This window comes from Oncorhynchus keta, chromosome 2, assembly GCF_023373465.1.
Source record: "Oncorhynchus keta strain PuntledgeMale-10-30-2019 chromosome 2, Oket_V2, whole genome shotgun sequence".
In the NCBI taxonomy this organism is placed as follows: domain Eukaryota; kingdom Metazoa; phylum Chordata; class Actinopteri; order Salmoniformes; family Salmonidae; genus Oncorhynchus; species Oncorhynchus keta.
This window is the reverse complement of record NC_068422.1, coordinates 59,522,469-59,540,927: the sequence shown is the minus strand read 5'-3', so window position 1 is coordinate 59,540,927 and position 18,459 is coordinate 59,522,469. Positions and strand designations below refer to the sequence as shown.

At 41.7% G+C, this 18,459-nt stretch overlaps 1 protein-coding gene across 3 annotated transcripts in view; it reads left to right on the top strand.

The window, feature by feature from the left end:
* The window catches only part of LOC118357566 (leucine zipper protein 2), a 164,931-nt gene that overhangs the window by 132,659 nt on the left and 13,813 nt on the right, over nucleotides 1-18,459 (top strand). For all 3 annotated transcript variants that reach the window (XM_035734827.2, XM_035734813.2, XM_035734821.2), the window contains exons 8-10: nucleotides 3,421-3,495; nucleotides 7,286-7,453; nucleotides 10,867-10,974. In XM_035734827.2, coding sequence (XP_035590720.1) covers nucleotides 3,421-3,495; nucleotides 7,286-7,453; nucleotides 10,867-10,974 — 351 coding nt within the window. The remainder of the gene's footprint in view (nucleotides 1-3,420; nucleotides 3,496-7,285; nucleotides 7,454-10,866; nucleotides 10,975-18,459) is intronic.

The window sequence follows — 18,459 nt, the reverse complement described above, 5'->3', positions numbered from 1 at the left end:
TTTTGTTTACTCCAAAAATGTATTTAGTCAATAGTTTTACTGTTGACGGATGATGGACAACAGAGATGCTTGCCTGTCAAAAACACTGCCAAGATGTCCGCCTTTGTACGTTTGCAACTTGAAGCTCTCAGTCAATATTGACTGAAAAGTTTGAGGTGAGTTGAGCTTTTGACAGACAAAAATGGATAATGATGAATGCGTATGTGTATTTTATGTCTTTTTTTATGTATTTTATGTTTTTTTTTCACTCAGCCTGGGTGTACTTGCTCTGTTTTCTTACCATGTGAAGACAAATACAAAATAAGACTACTTATTTTCTTTGATCAGATCAATTGGGTGATCTCAGCAGCACTCTGAATTTGAGTATTTCACTTCTACACAATGTTACTGATGCAACACCCAACATGTAAATGTACTACAAAGGAGGGTGTAAACCAACCTTGTCACATAAATCAACACAACACAGGTGCATTCACACAGGTGCAGTTAAACGCACCTTTATAATGCCAATGACAGTTGAAACATGAAATCAGGTGTCTTTGTCAAATAAGCACCAATTGGGGTCAAACAAAGCTAGCTAGATAGCCAATGAGCTGGGCTTTACGGGAGTATCCGGAAATCCTGTATCTGTCGTAAAATGTATTTGCTAACCTTGTACATGGCTTTTCCTTTTGGGCAAAAATTAGAAGAATATTCAGAGTTATGAAAACTGGATGTTTTGCAAATGTTGAACTTATAATATGGCTACTAATACTGAAAAAGCTCAATCATAGTCCAAGTATACAGATTTGGCGATATTCTTGCAGAAACATTTAATATGAATGCAAATGTCTCCTTCACGATTTGCCCAAATGTACCTGGGTGACTTCACACTAAATGTCATGTAGTTCGCTCATACTTCAGGTTATTCTTCTGAAACTTTGCATTTACACTGCTGCCCTCTTGTGGACACCATCAGAATTACAAACAGAGTGATGGCTAGAACTGGGACCTCTCTGTTGCATTTCAAAGATGGTGGTATTTTCTTCTACCAGATCTAATGTGTTATATTATTTTCATTCAATTCACACAAAGTGTTTCCTTTCAAATGGTACCAAGAATATTGATACAGGCAGTTAGATTTGGGTATGTCATTTTAGGCGAAAACTGAAAAAAGGGTGCTATCTCTAGAAGTTTCAATTAAGCAATGGTGGAAGTAGGGGTGTAGCAGGTGCGGCAGCACCCCATGGTCTACCGCATCTTTGAATTTAAAATGGGTTAAATGAACTGGACTGAACTGGACAATGACTGTAGGCCAACCTCTCACATGTCAAATATAAAATGAACTTGAACAAATTATCAAAATGAAGTATTTCTTGCAAATGTCAATTTTGTCTCGGGAACAGGAGTGGAGAAATATGTAATCAAATCAAATACAACAGGTGTAGACCTTAACGTGGAATGCTTTTTTACAAGCCCTTAACCAACAAATAGATTTGAAAAAGTAACACAACAACAATAACAATGCTATATACAAGGGGTACCAAGTCAATGTGCGGGGGTACATGTTAGTCGAGGTAATTGAGGAAATTTGTACATGTACTGTAGGTAGGGGTAAAGTGACTATTCATAAATAATAGATAGTGAGAAGCAGCAGTGTAAAAACAAAGGGGGGGCAAGTAGAGACGTCCTGGATGGCAGGAAACTTGGCCCCAGTGATGTACTGGGCCGTATGCACTACCCTCTGTAGCGCCTTACGGTTGATTGCCGAGCAGTTGACATACCAGGCGATGACGCAACCGGTCAGGATGCTCTCGATGGTGCAGCTGTAGAACGTTTTGAGGATCTGGGGACCCATGCCAAATATGTTCAGTCTCCTGGGGGAAGGGGAAGATACATAACGTTATGCATCCAAAACGAACTGAAATATTATCAGAAGTACGTTGGATCGTTTTCACAGCCTTCATTTCCTGGGGCGGCAGGGTAGCCTAGTGGTTAGAGTGTTGGACTAGTAACCGGAAGGATGCGAGTTCAAACCCCTGAGCTGACAAGGTACATATCTGTTGCTCTGCCCCTGAACAGGCAGGTAACCCACTGTTCCCAGGCCATCATTGAAAATAAGAATTTGTTCTTAACTGACTTGCCTGGTTAAATAAAGGTAAAAATTAAAATTAAAAAACAAAAGCAGTTAAACTGATGTCCTTTTGCGTGGGAATATTCATTCCCGTGTTAAGATTTTCGCCCCGGTCCCTAAACGTCTAGCGAGGCCAAGTTGAGTAATAAGTAGCCACCTAAATGTCTGAAATTATAAGCAGAAACATAACTATGTAGGCTTTTAAAAAATCAGAATGCCAGAAGACGTTGCCCTTGTAATTTGTGAACGTACGCCCGTACAGTATATCAGTCGGAGAGCCCTGTAAAAGGCGCGCTATAAATTTCACAATGTGAAGTCCATCACCCTGGCTGTTTTACACACCCTCTGTAAATCCCCTCCTATTAAGCATGTCCTCCCTCCCTGATGACTTCCTCAATATTGTAATGAGTCCTTCTAGAATCAAATTCATTTGAACTCAGTCAATTCACATAATGAATCAGATTACATTTGTTCATAGGGCGAATAAAAACAAGCCTTTTTGAAATGTCCAATTTATGGATGGAATTTTATTTGCGTCGAGATCGAGTTGGCCTCAACCCTGCTCTCCAGCACGCGTGATGGTTTTACCGGTGCCATTTTTTTTAGTTGACAAGATCAAACCGTTGGTGAAGAGCCATCTTGTTTTAGTCGAGACGGTCTTGAATAAATCTAGGTGGATCCCTTTATTCCCCCTTATCCCTCCTATACTATGTAACCCTGAAGTTTGAACCTTGATATGTACTGGTCTACACATTGAGACGCTTTTGAGGGGAAGGTGTCTAGCAGTCTATAGCTTGGCTTAGAGTTACCACATCGTACAGGGATAAGTCGTGGATATGTATGTATTTTGTTAAAAGCAGAAGGGTATTCGTAATCCTAAAAGCCAGACTGTAGGCTACATTTTCATTATGTTGGAATACTGGAACTTGCAATTGCAGAAATATTCTGCCTTTTTCATGGATTGTAAAAAAAAAAGGTAGTTTGGTGATATATCAGTTGATTAAAGTAAAACTCATTACCCCAATTCACCTTATTGCTCAAACTGTAATTGAGCCATGTTCAATCAAATCTTCTTAATTCTGTCACGTTTTTATCGTCGGCTTTTGGGGGTAATCATTTTGAGAGGAACACAATCACTGGGATTTTCAGCCAAAAGTGATGAACTCACGCAGAGCAAGTCTGAGCAAGCGCCTGTGACTGAAGTGACCGCCTAACCTGTATTTAGTAGTCAAGACACGGTAGCTTAGGAAATTGCTGTGTTTGCAAGAGTTCAACTGTTTCAGCTCAAGTATCTTGTCTTTCCGCAGGGACAGCAGCTAATGGATCTGGAGCACAAGTTAACCATTGCCAAAGAAGAGCTGGAAAAGGCCGCACTGGACAAGGTGGATGTCATTAAACTGTTACTTCCTTGTAATCCATCACTTTTCAGTCTTTCCCTTTGATATTTGGTGACTTCTTGTTTGTATCGTGTTTCTCCTCTTCCTTTCTTCTCGGGGATAGTGTTCTCAGTCTAACCTATTGAAATGCTTTGCACTGCCAAACTGTTTTAAGTGTAGCTTTTTACTCCTTAGTTACTAAATGAATAAATGGATGGCATGAGACGAGGCTTTTCAACGGCTCTATTTATATTTACGGGTGCTTCGGAGAAGGAGTTTCATTGTGCTATTCTACAGTAGGTGTAAGGATGAATGCGTAATTGTGGAATGGCTGGCTCCTGAACAGCGTCTACCCCCAAGTCATAAGACTGCTGGACAGTTAATCAAATGGCCAGACTGTTTATATTGTCGCCCTTTATGATTTATTTTTACCTCTTTATTTTATTGCACTGACGTCTCTTGCACGGGCTCTATGCACATTCACTAGACTCTACTCACACATACCACACTGACACTTCAACACACACTACATACTCTAACACGCACATCCATATTGAAGCCGCACACTTTCACAGTCTTCACACGCCTCTGCTACTCTGTTTATTACATATCCTGTTTGCCTACAGTCGGTTAGGGCATCTACTTTGTGCATGACACAAGTCATTTTTCCAACAATTGCTTACAGACAGATTATTTCAATATATCACAGTCCAGTGGGTCAGAAGTTTACATACACTAACTTGACTGTGCCTTTAAACAGCTTGGAAAATTATGTCATGGCTTTAGAAGCTTCTGATAGGCTAATTGACATCATTTGAGTCATTTTACATTTACATTACATTTAAGTCATTTAGCAGACGCTCTTATCCAGAGCGACTTACAAATTGGTGCATTCACCTTATGACATCCAGTGGAACAGCCACTTTACAATAGTGCATCTAAATCTTTTAAGGGGGGTGAGAAGGATTACTTTATCCTATCCTAGGTATTCCTTAAAGAGGTGGGGTTTCAGGTGTCTCCGGAAGGTGGTGATTGACTCCGCTGTCCTGGCGTCGTGAGGGAGTTTGTTCCACCATTGGGGAGCCAGAGCAGCGAACAGTTTTGACTGGGCTGAGCGGGAACTGTACTTCCTCAGTGGTAGGGAGGCGAGCAGGCCAGAGGTGGTTGAACGCAGTGCCCTTGTTTGGGTGTAGGGCCTGATCAGAGCCTGGAGGTACTGAGGTGCCGTTCCCCTCACAGCTCCGTAGGCAAGCACCATGGTCTTGTAGCGGATGCGAGCTTCAACTGGAAGCCAGTGGAGAGAGCGGAGGAGCGGGGTGACGTGAGAGAACTTGGGAAGGTTGAACACCAGACGGGCTGTGGCGTTCTGGATGAGTTGTAGGGGTTTAATGGCACAGGCAGGGAGCCCAGCCAACAGCAAGTTGCAGTAATCCAGACGGGAGATGACAAGTGCCTGGATTAGGACCTGCGCCGCTTCCTGTGTGAGGCAGGGTCGTACTCTGCGGATGTTGTAGAGCATGAACCTACAGGAACGGGCCACCGCCTTGATGTTAGTTGAGAACGACAGGGTGTTGTCCAGGATCACGCCAAGGTTCTTACCGCTCTGGGAGGAGGACACAATGGAGTTGTCAACCGTGATGGCGAGATCATGGAACGGGCAGTCCTTCCCCGGGAGGAAGAGCAGCTCCGTCTTGCCGAGGTTCAGCTTGAGGTGGTGATCCGTCATCCACACTGATATGTCTGCCAGACATGCAGAGATGCGATTCGCCACCTGGTCATCAGAAGGGGGAAAGGAGAAGATTAATTGTGTGTCGTCTGCATAGCAATGATAGGAGAGACCATGTGAGGTTATGACAGAGCCAAGTGACTTGGTGTATAGCGAGAATAGGAGAGGGCCTAGAACAGAGCCCTGGGGGACACCAGTGGTGAGAGCGCGTGGTGAGGAGACAGATTCTCGCCACGCCACCTGGTAGGAGCGACCTGTCAGGTAGGACGCAATCCAAGCGTGGGCCGCGCCGGAGATGCCCAACTCGGAGAGGGTGGAGAGGAGGATCTGATGGTTCACAGTATCGAAGGCAGCCGATAGGTCTAGAAGGATGAAGGATTTTGGCGTGTACCTGTGGATATATTTGAAGGCCTACCTTCAAACTCCGTGCCTCTTTGCTTGATATCATGGTAAAATCAAAAGAAATCAGCCAAGACCTCAGAACAAATATCGTAGACCTCCACAAGTCTGGTTCTTCCTTGGGAGCAATTTCCAAAAGCCTGAAGGTACCACGTTCATCTGTACAAACAATAGTATGCAAGTATAAACACCATGGGACCACGCAGCTGTTATATACAGGAAGGAGACGCATTCGGTATCCCAGAGATGAACGTACTTTGGTGCGAAAAGTGAAAATCAATCCCAGAACAATAGCAAAGGACCTTGTGAAGATGCTGGAGGAAACAGGTACAAAAGTATCTATGTCCACAGTAAAACAAGTCCTGTATCGACATAATCTGAAATGCCGCTCAGCGAGGAAGAAGCCACTGCTCCAAAACTGCCATAAAAAAGCCAGACTACGGTTTGCGACTGCACATGGGGACAAAGATCGTACTTTTTGGAGCAATGTCCTCTGGTCTGATGAAAAAAATAGAACTGTTTGGCCATAATGACCATTGTTATGTTTGGAGGAAAAAGGGGGATGCTTTCAAGCCGCAGACACCATCCCAACAGTGAATCACGGGGGTGGCAGCATCATGTTGTGGGTGTGCTTTGCTGCAGGAGGGACTGGTGCACTTCACAAAATAGATGGCATCATGAGGTAAGAAAATGATGTGGATATATTGAAGCAACATCTCAAGACATCAGTCAGGAAGTTTAAGCTTGGTCGCAAATGGGTCTTCCAAATGGACAATGACCCCAAGCATACTTCCAAAGTTCTGGAAAAACGGCTTAAGGACAACAAAGTCAAGGTATTGAAGTGGCCATCACAAAACCCTGACCTCAATCCTATAGAATTTTTGTGGGTAGAACTGAAAAAGTGTGTGCGAACAAAGAGGCCAACAAACCTGAGTCAGTTACACCAGCTCTGTCAAGAGGAATGGGCCAAAATTCACCTAGCTTACTGTGGGAAGCTTGTGGAAGGCCACCTGAAACATTTGACCCAAGTTAAACAATTTAAAGGCAAAGCTGCCAAATCCTAATTGAGTGTATGTAAACTTCTGACCCACTGGGAATGTGATGAAAGAAATAAAAGCTGAAATAAATCAGTCTCTCTACTATTGTTCTTACATTTCTCATTCTTAAAATAAAGTGGTGATCCTAACTGACCTAAGAATGGGAATTTTTACTCTAATTAAATGTTAGGAATTGTGGAAAAACTGAGTTTAAATGTATTTGGCTAAGGTGTATGTAAACTTCCAACTTCAACTGTACATGTTCATGCTGTATTACCTCAACTACCTCGTACCCCTGCACATTGACCCGGTACTGATACTCCCTGTATATAGCCTTGTGTTACTATTTCTGTTTTTATTTAGCAAATATCTTTTTAACTGCGTTTTGGGGAATTTACTCATAAGTAAGCATTTCACGGTAAAGTCTACACCTGTTGTATTCGGCACATGCGATCAATATAATGTGATTTGATAACGGTTACATTTTATCAATGGGTGGATATACAATAATTGGTGTGTAATTGAGGGAATTGTCAGATTAATGTAGAAAGGGAAGCCCCAGTGATTGTTATTTGCTGTTACATGGATGGATGGCCAAAGACTCATATCTCTTTGCTTCTGTTGCTTGGAACAGGAGTCTCAGTTGAAGGCACTGAAGGACACAGTGCACATCTGCTTCTCTGCTGTTCTGCACAACCAGCCCACCAGCAGCCACAGGTTCCCCGCCACCCCCACCCACTTGTTCAGATACTCCTCTCTCGTCAACAGCTCCAGAGTCACCTTTCAGCAGCCACACGCCAAGGTAATGCACATTCTGACCCCATGCAACTCCCGCCAGTTAAGAGAAACAGCAACATAAACATTGCAGCAGATTATAGGGGGTGACGACCACAGAGCAAAGTACCGATTTCTCAATCGAATGCACCCAGTGTCACTCCCTGTGGAGGAGTCGTTCCGAACATAATTACTACTAAAGACAATAGTCGGGCAAGTAGGATTGCAGAAGTTGTTCAAAACAATAACATGTCCAAATACAGCAGGCTTTTGTGTAATTTATGTTACTCTTCACACTCTATTGCCAGGAATATAAGACCCAATTATTTGAAATGTAAGGGTGTGCTATCGGCACTTGTTTTCAATAAAAACCATAATTAAATGTGACACATTCTTTGTTGAATGTCTTTCAAAGTCATCTTCGTAGACCACTTAACAAAATGACTTAATCCCCTGGGATCAAACCAAGGGTGACAGTGGTAAGGGGAAGGTTATCTATTGAAAACAGGATTATATCTATGGAGGACTAACCTGGGGAACCTCTGTACGCACATTTTCAGTCAAACCGGTCACCATGACAGAGTGCACAGTGAAACACCTACACGCCACAATAACTCGAAGTTGGATATGTCGTGAGTGATTTATAGAGAAGATCAGTAAGGATTTATTTTGTGGGGCGCTATTAGCAACTAGCTTACAGGATTGACAGCTGATTTGTTATGCTGACACCTGGCTGTCACTCTGATTAGTTGAGTACGTACTGTCACAAGACATAGGCCTCAACATCCTCCACCCACCCAAAAATGGATGATAAATAAATAAACATAGGAATTGTAATGGAGCAGGTTTCTAGATGATGAGTAGCTTATCAATAGTAGCTTTCCACAGTAAATAGAAAAGTGATTTACCTCATAAAGAGTGTAAATGAAGGTTTGTGTCTTACTCACTCTGCCCAAGGATATGTAGAAAAATTTGTCAGCAGCGTTGCCAAGAGGATGAACCCTTTGAGGGCACAGCTTTTTTATTTATTTTTAAAGATTTACGGCCTCCCTCTCAGTGACTGTACTTTTTCAGATGAAAACGAAATTGAGCTCAATTCTTCCGGCACATTCATCTGTTCTGAACTAAAGGGAAAAGGGGGTACCTAGTCAACTGAAATGTGTCTTCGGCATTTAACCCAAACCCTCTGAATCAGAGAGGTGCGGAGGACTGCCATAATTGACATCCACGTCTTCTACATCACATTCACTTTCTGTATACGCTGTGCAAAGTCATGTCGGACCTAATCACAGGTCATATCAATCAACTACTGCAGTCACATCAAAATCAGAATTTTCGAAGTCAATCACAGCTCTGTTGCGGTTTCTTATTGGCCCTGATCCTAGTGAGCAATCCTGCTTCAAAGAGGCTTTAATCCCCGATGCTGTCGGAAGTCATTCTGCCTCTCTGTATGTTGGGTGTCAAGCTAAGAGCCTTGACGTTAGCTATGTGCCACCCAGAGGACTTTACAGCACTTTCAGAGAACGCTCCAATACCCCTCCACACGGAAGCATCACATAAAGCAAAAGATGTAATGGAGACTATCTCCAAAGTTATAAACTATAGTCAATGTTCACAATGGCAGAAGATGACTCTATTACATCCGATATGAGTGAAATGTTTTGGGCGTCGTCTCATGTTCCAAGCCAAATTAAGGGGGTTGTGTGGGGGTTGAGGGTGGGTGGATCTGACAAAAGGAAAGACAACTGAGGGAAAACGTACGTACGGGTGCTCGGGATCTGCTTATGCAAACCAAGTGTTTACTTCTCACTTGATTAGCATACAGATAGCTCCACTCCATCCTGAGCACTCACTACTATCAGCCCTTTTGTGTCCCAGTTTCCGTTGCATATTTGGTTATCTATTAGGTATTTAATAGAAATGAATAGCTACTAAAAACATTCTGCTGGACATGCTGATATGTGTTAGTATGCCTGACTAGCCTGACAAGGGCCATTATTGTCTGTGATTTAAAAGGTACAATTAATTTGCACAGCAATATGATATTACATCATTGAAATGAGAAAGGTTTGAAGGGCTACCATTATTTCCTCTACAGCTTTACAAAATATAATGCTTATATAAGCACTCTTATGCTAAAACCCACTTTCTGTCTTTGGATTCCAAAGTGGATAAGTGCTGGGATATTTGTGTGTACCAGCTACCCTCTCAGCATCATGTTTGGTGTTTGAGTTTCTAAACGTAATGGGCCTTAAGCTCCACTAGACAACAATTACTAGATAAGACTCCAGTCTTTGGCTGCAGACACAATCCCCCGTTGGTGAAAGATTCATTAGTGAGAGGTTGCCGGGATCAGCAAGATCAGGGTGGAAGTCTCTTCATATTTAACAGGCCGAGGGAGGAGGCCAAGTCATGTGGTGGTGGTGATAGCATGCAATTTTCAACCAAGTAATGGGAGATGATGTGTGGAATGTGGATTCTGTGGAATGTTTGGGGCAGTAATTTACTGCCTAAAGAAACAGCTGGATATTTATTTGCTGGCTTCCTCTCTAAACTTCCCTTTTGACTTGTTCATGGTTTCTCCAGCTGAAATCAGTTGCGGGGGTAAACAGTGAGTTTGTTTTTGTCCTTTTTTTTTTTTACAGTGTAGAGAAGTATTGCTATGACCAGAACGCATTGGATCTCTTAAAATATGCAACATTCATTTGAATGACTTAAAATGTATCTTTTAACTAAGTCCATGAGATGGACAGGAATAATTAATGCGGATTGAAAGGGAAGTGTGCAACGTGCCATGAAACTGCAGAGTGAAGTATTGAGAACTATTTAAATGTTTTGGTTGAGTTGGGTAAGATCTCTGCAATTTGCATATTTCTGTCTATTTTAAATGTTCTAGATGTTTTTGTTAATATTTCTGGTAAGATCTATGTGCTGTGAGAGCTGTTAAGAGAACAGAAAATGAACTCTCCAGGCCAGCCATCCATGCATGAATTTCTAAAGACATGACATCTCTTGTGTCCCTTGAGTAGCAGGACCGTTGTGAGCAGAAAACCATTTCAGCAGGCACTCGTACCCCATCGCTGTTCCATTGAATTGTCCTGGCCCTGACGGATTCTGTCAAAAATAACTGAAATAATTCATGATACGTACTTTGAAATAGGTCACTTCAAGAGGCAAATTCAAAATAAATTTTAAAAAAATCTGTCTTTTTCTTTTTCTGTAGAGTAGCTGTGGTATAAAGCAAAATAAAATGCTCAGCTCTGTCCAGTTCAATGAAAAACAAACCGCTTTAAATGCACCTCGGTACCAAATCCCTTGTCATGGTCTATTTCAACAGAGAGGCACTGTGTGTCATGACTTATACCAATCTTATCCATGCCTGTCATGTTCCACCTTCCATATTTAGAATTTCCTTTTCTCTCCTGCACTTCTTTCTCGCAGGATATCCCGAAAGTTCAGAGAATCATCACAGCCAGTAAATCGCCTGCGAACATTGGGATAATGAGGAGAGACAGTAGTCCCGGAGTCAAGGACTGCCAGATGGAAAAGGTGAACCTTTGGACTAATTAATCTGTAATAGCCTATTTGTGACCCTCAGGCCCCAATCCAGCAGGTTCGTCTGTTCATTAAAATCCTTTCAATCCTTCAGTCATTATGGATCACTGGCAACTTTTACCCCAAAACGTCTTTCCGTTGCACAGTGTTACACCCGCACTGTGGCTAATTTCAGATCACAGGATCTGGGTCAATCAACAACTAGTCTGTGAGGCTTGGGCCAGGCTTTCAGTGTCATTGGAGGAATTGGAGAAAAATAATTTGTTGTAAATGTTTGTATTTTCAACAAACCAGAAATACACAGCCAGCCTTCGCTGAAGACACAAACAAACAAACCTTAGCCATTTTTATTAGTATGGTTATGATCCGTGGACAAGGAAGCCAAATTACGACTGCCCCGACTCTATTGTATTGGGCGGCAGGGAAGGGACAGTTCCAGGGAGGAAGAAACTCCTTGACATGTGGTTATCAATAACCATGACAGAAATGAGGCGGGGGGGGGGATGCTGGGTAGAGACAGTGGACTGTCCAGAGGGATCCTTTCCAGAGACTAAATGACCCTCTATGGAGAAACGTGTCAAAAAGATAGTCCCATAATGAACCCGTGTGCCAAAAACAATGTTCGCTCCAGTCGTGTTATTGATGATATCATTTTTGGCGGAGCCGTAAAAGTGGAAATCCTGCAGCAAAGAGACCTGTCCCCCACAGGCACTGTCGAGTTCTACTTTTCTTCCACTGTGCGATTGGATGAGATGGAGAGAGGGAAGAGAGATTAGAAATGAGGACAGTTTATAACAACTGTTATAATGCGCTGTAAGTGTACATCAAGGCATGATAAATGGATTTATAAGGCATCGCGTGTGTGTGTGCCCCGCGCCTCATAGAAAGTGTTATCATGTGTTCTCTTACAATGTGCACATTTAGGAATTGTTTTACTGCAATCCTTAAATCTCCTCTTCATAGGCAGCTTCACCAACCACCGTTAGCACTTGTATTATTCCTGTATCATACAAAATGAATGAGCTTGGGGATTGCAAAATGGTGTTCTGAAACAACCGTGTACTCTTTTTAGGATCCTTCTAACCAGTCAAAGTTCGAGCTTAAGAACATGCATCCCAACATAGTTTTACAGCAAAAGAAGCCTAGAGCAATAAACATTTTTGCACATCATGTTTATCCAAACAGACAATTAATTCACCAAGTTCTGTGATGTTTTCAGTGAAGCGATGAGTGTTTACAATATTTCTGCAGAGTGCTCAAATCAAATCAAATTTATTTATAAAGCCCTTCTTACATCAGCTGATATCTCAAAGTGCTGTACAGAAACCCAACTTAAAACCCCAAACAGCAAGCAATGCAGGTGTAGAAGCATGGTGGCTAGGAAAAACTCCATAGAAAGGCCAGAACCTAGGAAGAAACCTAGAGAGGAACCAGGCTATGGGGGGTGGCCAGTCCTCTTCTGACTGTGCCGGGTGGAGATTATAACAGAACATGGCCAAGATGTTAAAATGTTCATAGATGACCAGCAGGGTCAAATAATAATAATCACAGTGGATGTCGAGGGTGCAACAGGTCAGCATCTCAGGAGTAAATGTCAGTTGGCTTTTCATAGCCGATCATTCAGAGTATCTCTACCGCTCCTGCTGTCTCTAGAGAGCAGGTCTGGGACAGGTAGCATGTCCGGTGAACAGGTCAGGGTTCCATAGCCGCAGGCAGAACAGTTGAAACTGGAGCAGCAGCACGGCCAGGTGGACTGGGGACAGCAAGGCGTCATCAGGCCAGGTAGTCCTGAGGCATGGTCCTAGGGCTCCGGTCCTCCTAGAGAGAGAAAGAAAGGAAAGAAAGAAAGTGAGAAAGAAAGAGAGAATTAGAGAGAGCATACTTAAATATACACATGAGAAATACTCCAGATATAACAGACTGACCCTAGCCCCCTGACACAAACTAGTGCAGCATAAATACTGAGATAGGAGGGGTCGGGAGAGACTGTGGCCCCATCCGACGATACCCCCAGATGGGGCAAAATAAGCAGGATATAACCCCACCCACTTTGCCACAGCACCCACACCACTAGAGGGATAGCTTCAACCACCAACTTACCATCCTGAGACAAGGCCGAGTATAGCCCACAAAGATCTCTGCCACGGCACAACCCAAGGGGGGGTGCCAACCCAGACAGGAAGATCACGTCAGTGACTCAACCCACTCAAGTGACGCACCCCTGCTAGGGACAGCATGGAAGAGCACCAGTAAGCCAGTCCCTGAAATAGAGTTAGAGGCAGAGAATCCCAGTGGAGAAAGGGGAACCGGCCAGGCAGAGACAGCAAGGGTGGTTCGTTGCTCCAGTGCCTTTCCGTTCACCTTCACACTCCTGGGCCAGACTACACTCAATCATAGAACCTACTGAGAGGTTCTAGAGATGAGTCTTCAATAAAGACTTAAAGGTTGAGACCGAGTCTGTGTCTCTCACATAGGTAGGCAGACCATTCCATAAAAATGAAGCTCTATAGGAGAAAGCCCTGCCTCCAGCTGTTTGCTTAGAAATTATAGGGCTCAAACTTCTGCACACAGGTAATATCATAAGATGTATTTGTGCTCACTTAATCAGCTTCAGTAGATGGTTGTGATGGCTGGTATAGTCGGTCAGGCTAGTGTTGGAGAGATATCAGCTATTTGAGAATCGAAAAAGACCAGAAGACTAGAATAATTGGTTTTACTGACAGGCTTCAGCCAAAACATGTTCTGTAGGTGTTATGTTATTAGGTCTTATTTAAGATAATATACTGTGAAGAGAAAGGCATAAACATTATAGTTTCTAGAGGTATATATACAGTAGGTGAAATGCAACGTCCCATAACCTTCTATCACCTTGTGTTTTATCATTTGTGACCAACCACCTGGATTTGGTCCTACAGTGCATTCAGAAAGTATTCAGACCCCTTGACTTTTTTCACATTTTGATACATGACAGCGAATATTCTAAAATGGATTCAATTGTTTCCCCCCCCCCTCATCAATCTGCACACAATACCCCATCATGACAAAGCAAAAACACGTTTTTAGACGTTTTTGCAAAGTTATTAAAAATAACAAAGTTGAAATATCATATTCACATATTCAGACCATTATTCAGTACTTTGTTGAAACACCTTTGGTAGCGATTACAACCTAGAGTCTTCTTGGGTAGGACTCTACACTCTCACACAAAGGCCTGATTGGTGCAGAGATGGTTGTCCTTCTGGAAGATTCTCCCATCTCCGCAGAGAAACTCTGGAGTCCCCCAGAGTGACCATCCGGTTCCTTTGACCTCATGGCTTAGTTTTTTCTCTGACATGCACTGTCAACTATAAGACCTTATATAGACAGGTGTGTGCCTTTCCAAATCATGTTCAATCAATTGAATTTACCACAGGTGGACTCCAATCAAGTTGTAGAAACATCTCAAGGATGATCAGTGGAAACAGGATGTACCTGAGCTCAATTTTGAGTCTCATAGCAAAGCGTTTCAATACTTATGTAAATAAGATTTTTCTGTTTTTTATTTTTAATACATTTGCAAAAATGTCAAAAAACCTGTTTTCACTTTGTCACTATGACGTATTGTGTGTAGATTGAGGGAAGACAAATATTTATTTAATCAATTTTAGAATAAGGCTGTAATGCAACAAAATGTGGAAAAAGAAGAGGTCTGAGTACTTTCCGAGTGCACAGTATGTAGAAAAAAATGAAATTGTGTTTTTACATTGGATAAAAGTAAAGACTCAGAGGTAGACAATGGTATATCATACACTACGGTTGAGGGGAAATGGGAAAGTAATTCTGCTTTGAAAGTTAATAAACTTGTAACCCCACTTTTGAGAAAATGGCCCTTGAATGTTTTTTGGTATACTATATGTCTACCGACATGCCTGGTGGTCCAAAATAGCATAACTGATATATTTTAACATCAACAAACCCATCCATTTAAACATTATTTTAGGATATGTCAATCTAGCAAACCAGGCAACAAAAAGCAACTTTCTAAACATTGATTTGGTTAGTTTGTAGCTAGCTAGCTAGCTAATGTTAAGTTAGCTGGCTAGCCAGTTCAAATAATGACGATATCATAGCTGACAACGTCTTAACTTTAGCACATTTTTATTCATTAGTACAGGTAAATAAACTCACACCAAGATCATTATTTACAAGTTAATGGTGAACTAATTACAGAAAATTGCTTACGGTTCTCAGTGTGACAAAATATAAGCAGGACATTCTAATGGAGAATTTTTGAACTTGGACACGGTCTCTTTGGCCTAACTATATAACCTAATTTGACTTTGGTGCATGTCATGTGGTTCTTCGCATTACTGTCCCTGGTTAACACACACATTATCAAATAAAATCAACGTTTATTTGTCACATGCACAGGAATGTTTTGTTATTTTATAAAAATGTTTGTTATTTAACTAGGCAAGTCAGTTAAGAACATATTCTTATTTACAATGACGGCCTACACCGGTAAAACCCGGACGACACTGGGCCAATTGTGTGCCATCCTATGGGACTCAATTATGGCCGGTTGTGATACAGCCTGGATTCGAACCAGGGTGTTTGTAGTGATGCAGTGCCCAACTCATAACATTACTACCATGCATGAATCTGAAGGTAACTCAATTTAACCAACTAGGCTAACATTAGGCTATAACTAGCAATGCAAATCGCTTTCTGAGATACTAATAATATTGCTTCATAGATCATACATGTAACGTTAGCTAGCGAGCCAGCTAACGTTAGCTAGCTAGGTAGCGGTACACTTTAACTTGCAATGACACTACTTTCTAACAAAATTAGAAACATATTACGGTTCAAAAGTTTGGGGTTACTTAGAAAAGTCCTTGTTTTTGAAAGAAAAGCACATTTTTTGTCCATTAAAATAACATCAAATTGATCAGAAATACAGTGTAGACATTGATAATGTTGTAAATGACTATTGTAGCTGGAAACTGCAGATTTTTCATGGAAAATCTACATTGGTGTACAGAGGCCCCTTATCAACAACCATCACTCCTGTGTTCCAGCTACAATATACAGTGCCTTGCGAAAGTATTCGGCCCCCTTGAACTTTGCGACCTTTTGCCACATTTCAGGCTTCAAACATAAAGATATAAAACTGTATTTTTTTGTGAAGAATCAACAACAAGTGGGACACAATCATGAAGTGGAACGACATTTATTGGATATTTCAAACTTTTTTAACAAATCAAAAACTGAAAAATTGGCCGTGCAAAATTATTCAGCCCCTTTACTTTCAGTGCAGCAAACTCTCTCCAGAAGTTCAGTGAGGATCTCTGAATGATCCAATGTTGACCTAAATGACTAATGATGATAAATACAATCCACCTGTGTGTAATCAAGTCTCCGTATGAATGCACCTGCACTGTGATAGTCTCAGAGGTCCGTTAAAAGCGCAGAGAGCATCATGAAGAACAAGGAACACACCAGGCAGGTCCGAGATACTGTTGTGAAGAAGTTTAAAGCCGGATTTGGATACAAAAAGATTTCCCAAGCTCAAGTTCAAGGGGGCCGAATACTTTCACAAGGCACTGTATATATATTCCTTTATTATTTTATCCTAATTGGAGTAAATGAATGGACAACGAACACTTACGCTTCTACTTCCAGCTTATACATGCTAGATACATTTTACGAACACAATGTATCGTACAATAGTTATATTTTGTTTGTTTTTAATCCCATCCTACCCTAAATCCCTCCCATCTACAGTATCTCTGAAGATTCTATTTGCCATATATTTTTAACTGTGCTGTTTCACAAAAGAAACACCGATATACATTTTACAGACACAAGCTTTAGCAATGTTGCTAGTTACTCATCCATAGGATATAGTGTATTTGGCATTTTAGGGAACTATTGAGATAACCAATTTGTGATGAACATGAATTAATGTTTGATATGATTAGAAAGAAGAAAGAGTATTCTCTTCATTTAATCATTAAATATCTGTACTTTTCTATTGAAATTGAAATAATTTATACATTCTGAACCCAGAATGACATTTCAGAGCCATAAGGTTCTATCTGCAAATGCACCCCCCTAAAAAACAGATTTACAAATGTTTTTTTGTTGATACTTTACTTGTGCTTTACTTGTCTCATGTGCTCTAGCAACTTGTGGCGGGCCGGGCGTCTGCAGGCTGACTTCGTTGTCAAATGGAAGGGTTTTTGCTCCGACACATTGGTTCGGGCGGGTGGCGAGCCACGTTTTGGGGCATGCATGACTCGACCTTCGCCTCCCGAGCCCATTGGCGTGTTCAAAGGGAAATGTTGGATTCTACTTTCATCCAACAATGAAAGGATGCAGGTTGTGAGAGACCTGGATCCCACCTCTGTTTATTGAAGTTGGTCTTTGAAATATTCACGCTGGCGCTAATGATGTCCTTGTATGACTTTTACGCATGAATGTATGGACACACACAGTGAAATTTGTTTTAATCTGTAGTATAATAGTTATATTCATCTCATGCGTTTTTTAAGCTAAGTAGCCAATAGGCAGTGGGTAGCATAATTTGTCTAATTCTGTCTAATAATGATATGGGAATAGTAATACATTTTATTTTGTAAAGTGGATCTATCAACACAACAAAATGTTCAGTCACCTCCAGGTGGATAAACAGGTTAATGTCAAGCCCTGCATGTTTGTTTCAAGTCTCATGGAACACCACACATTGGCTGCTACTGTAGCGGCTGTTAAAACAGTACATCAAAGCAGGTACATCATCAATGTTCACAGTAAACTCACACAGAATTTTCACAACATTCAACTTTGCGCTCAGCAGACCTGACATTTGCTCAGTGACAAAAGACATTTGAGGGAACATTGGTCCCAAGTTCTCGAAGGTGCAATGTTGACATTTGGTAGTGCATCAGCAGTTTTCCTGTAGTTATGTCAGTCACTGACAGTCACTCAATTAGCCCACGTCAACTAACATTTTATAGATTGCTAGGTAAGTTAGTTTAGCCCGGTATCTAAACCTTGTCGTAATCATGGCCGAATTACTGACTGGGCATGCATACTCAGATACATGTAGCATATTAACATGACATAAGTCATGTCCAAATGTGTCGAATTGCAGGAAATTTGCTTTAAAATGTAACAGTGTGCGCTGAGAGTCAGGGAGTGAGTGTTTTTAATAAAATAAACAGAACATAATAAGAAACACTAACAGCACAGAGACAAGAAACAGAAACAATAACGCCTGGGGGAAGGAACCAAAGGGAGTGGCATATATAGGGAAGGTAATCAGGGAAGTGATGGAGTCCAGGTGAATCTGATGACGCGCAGGTGCACGTAACGATGGTGCCCGGTGTGCGCCATAACGAGCAGCCTGGTGACCTAGAGGCCAGAGAGGGAGCACACATGACATAAAACTGGAACGTTTTCTCTCCGCCCCATGGCAAAAATGAGTAGAATTGCATT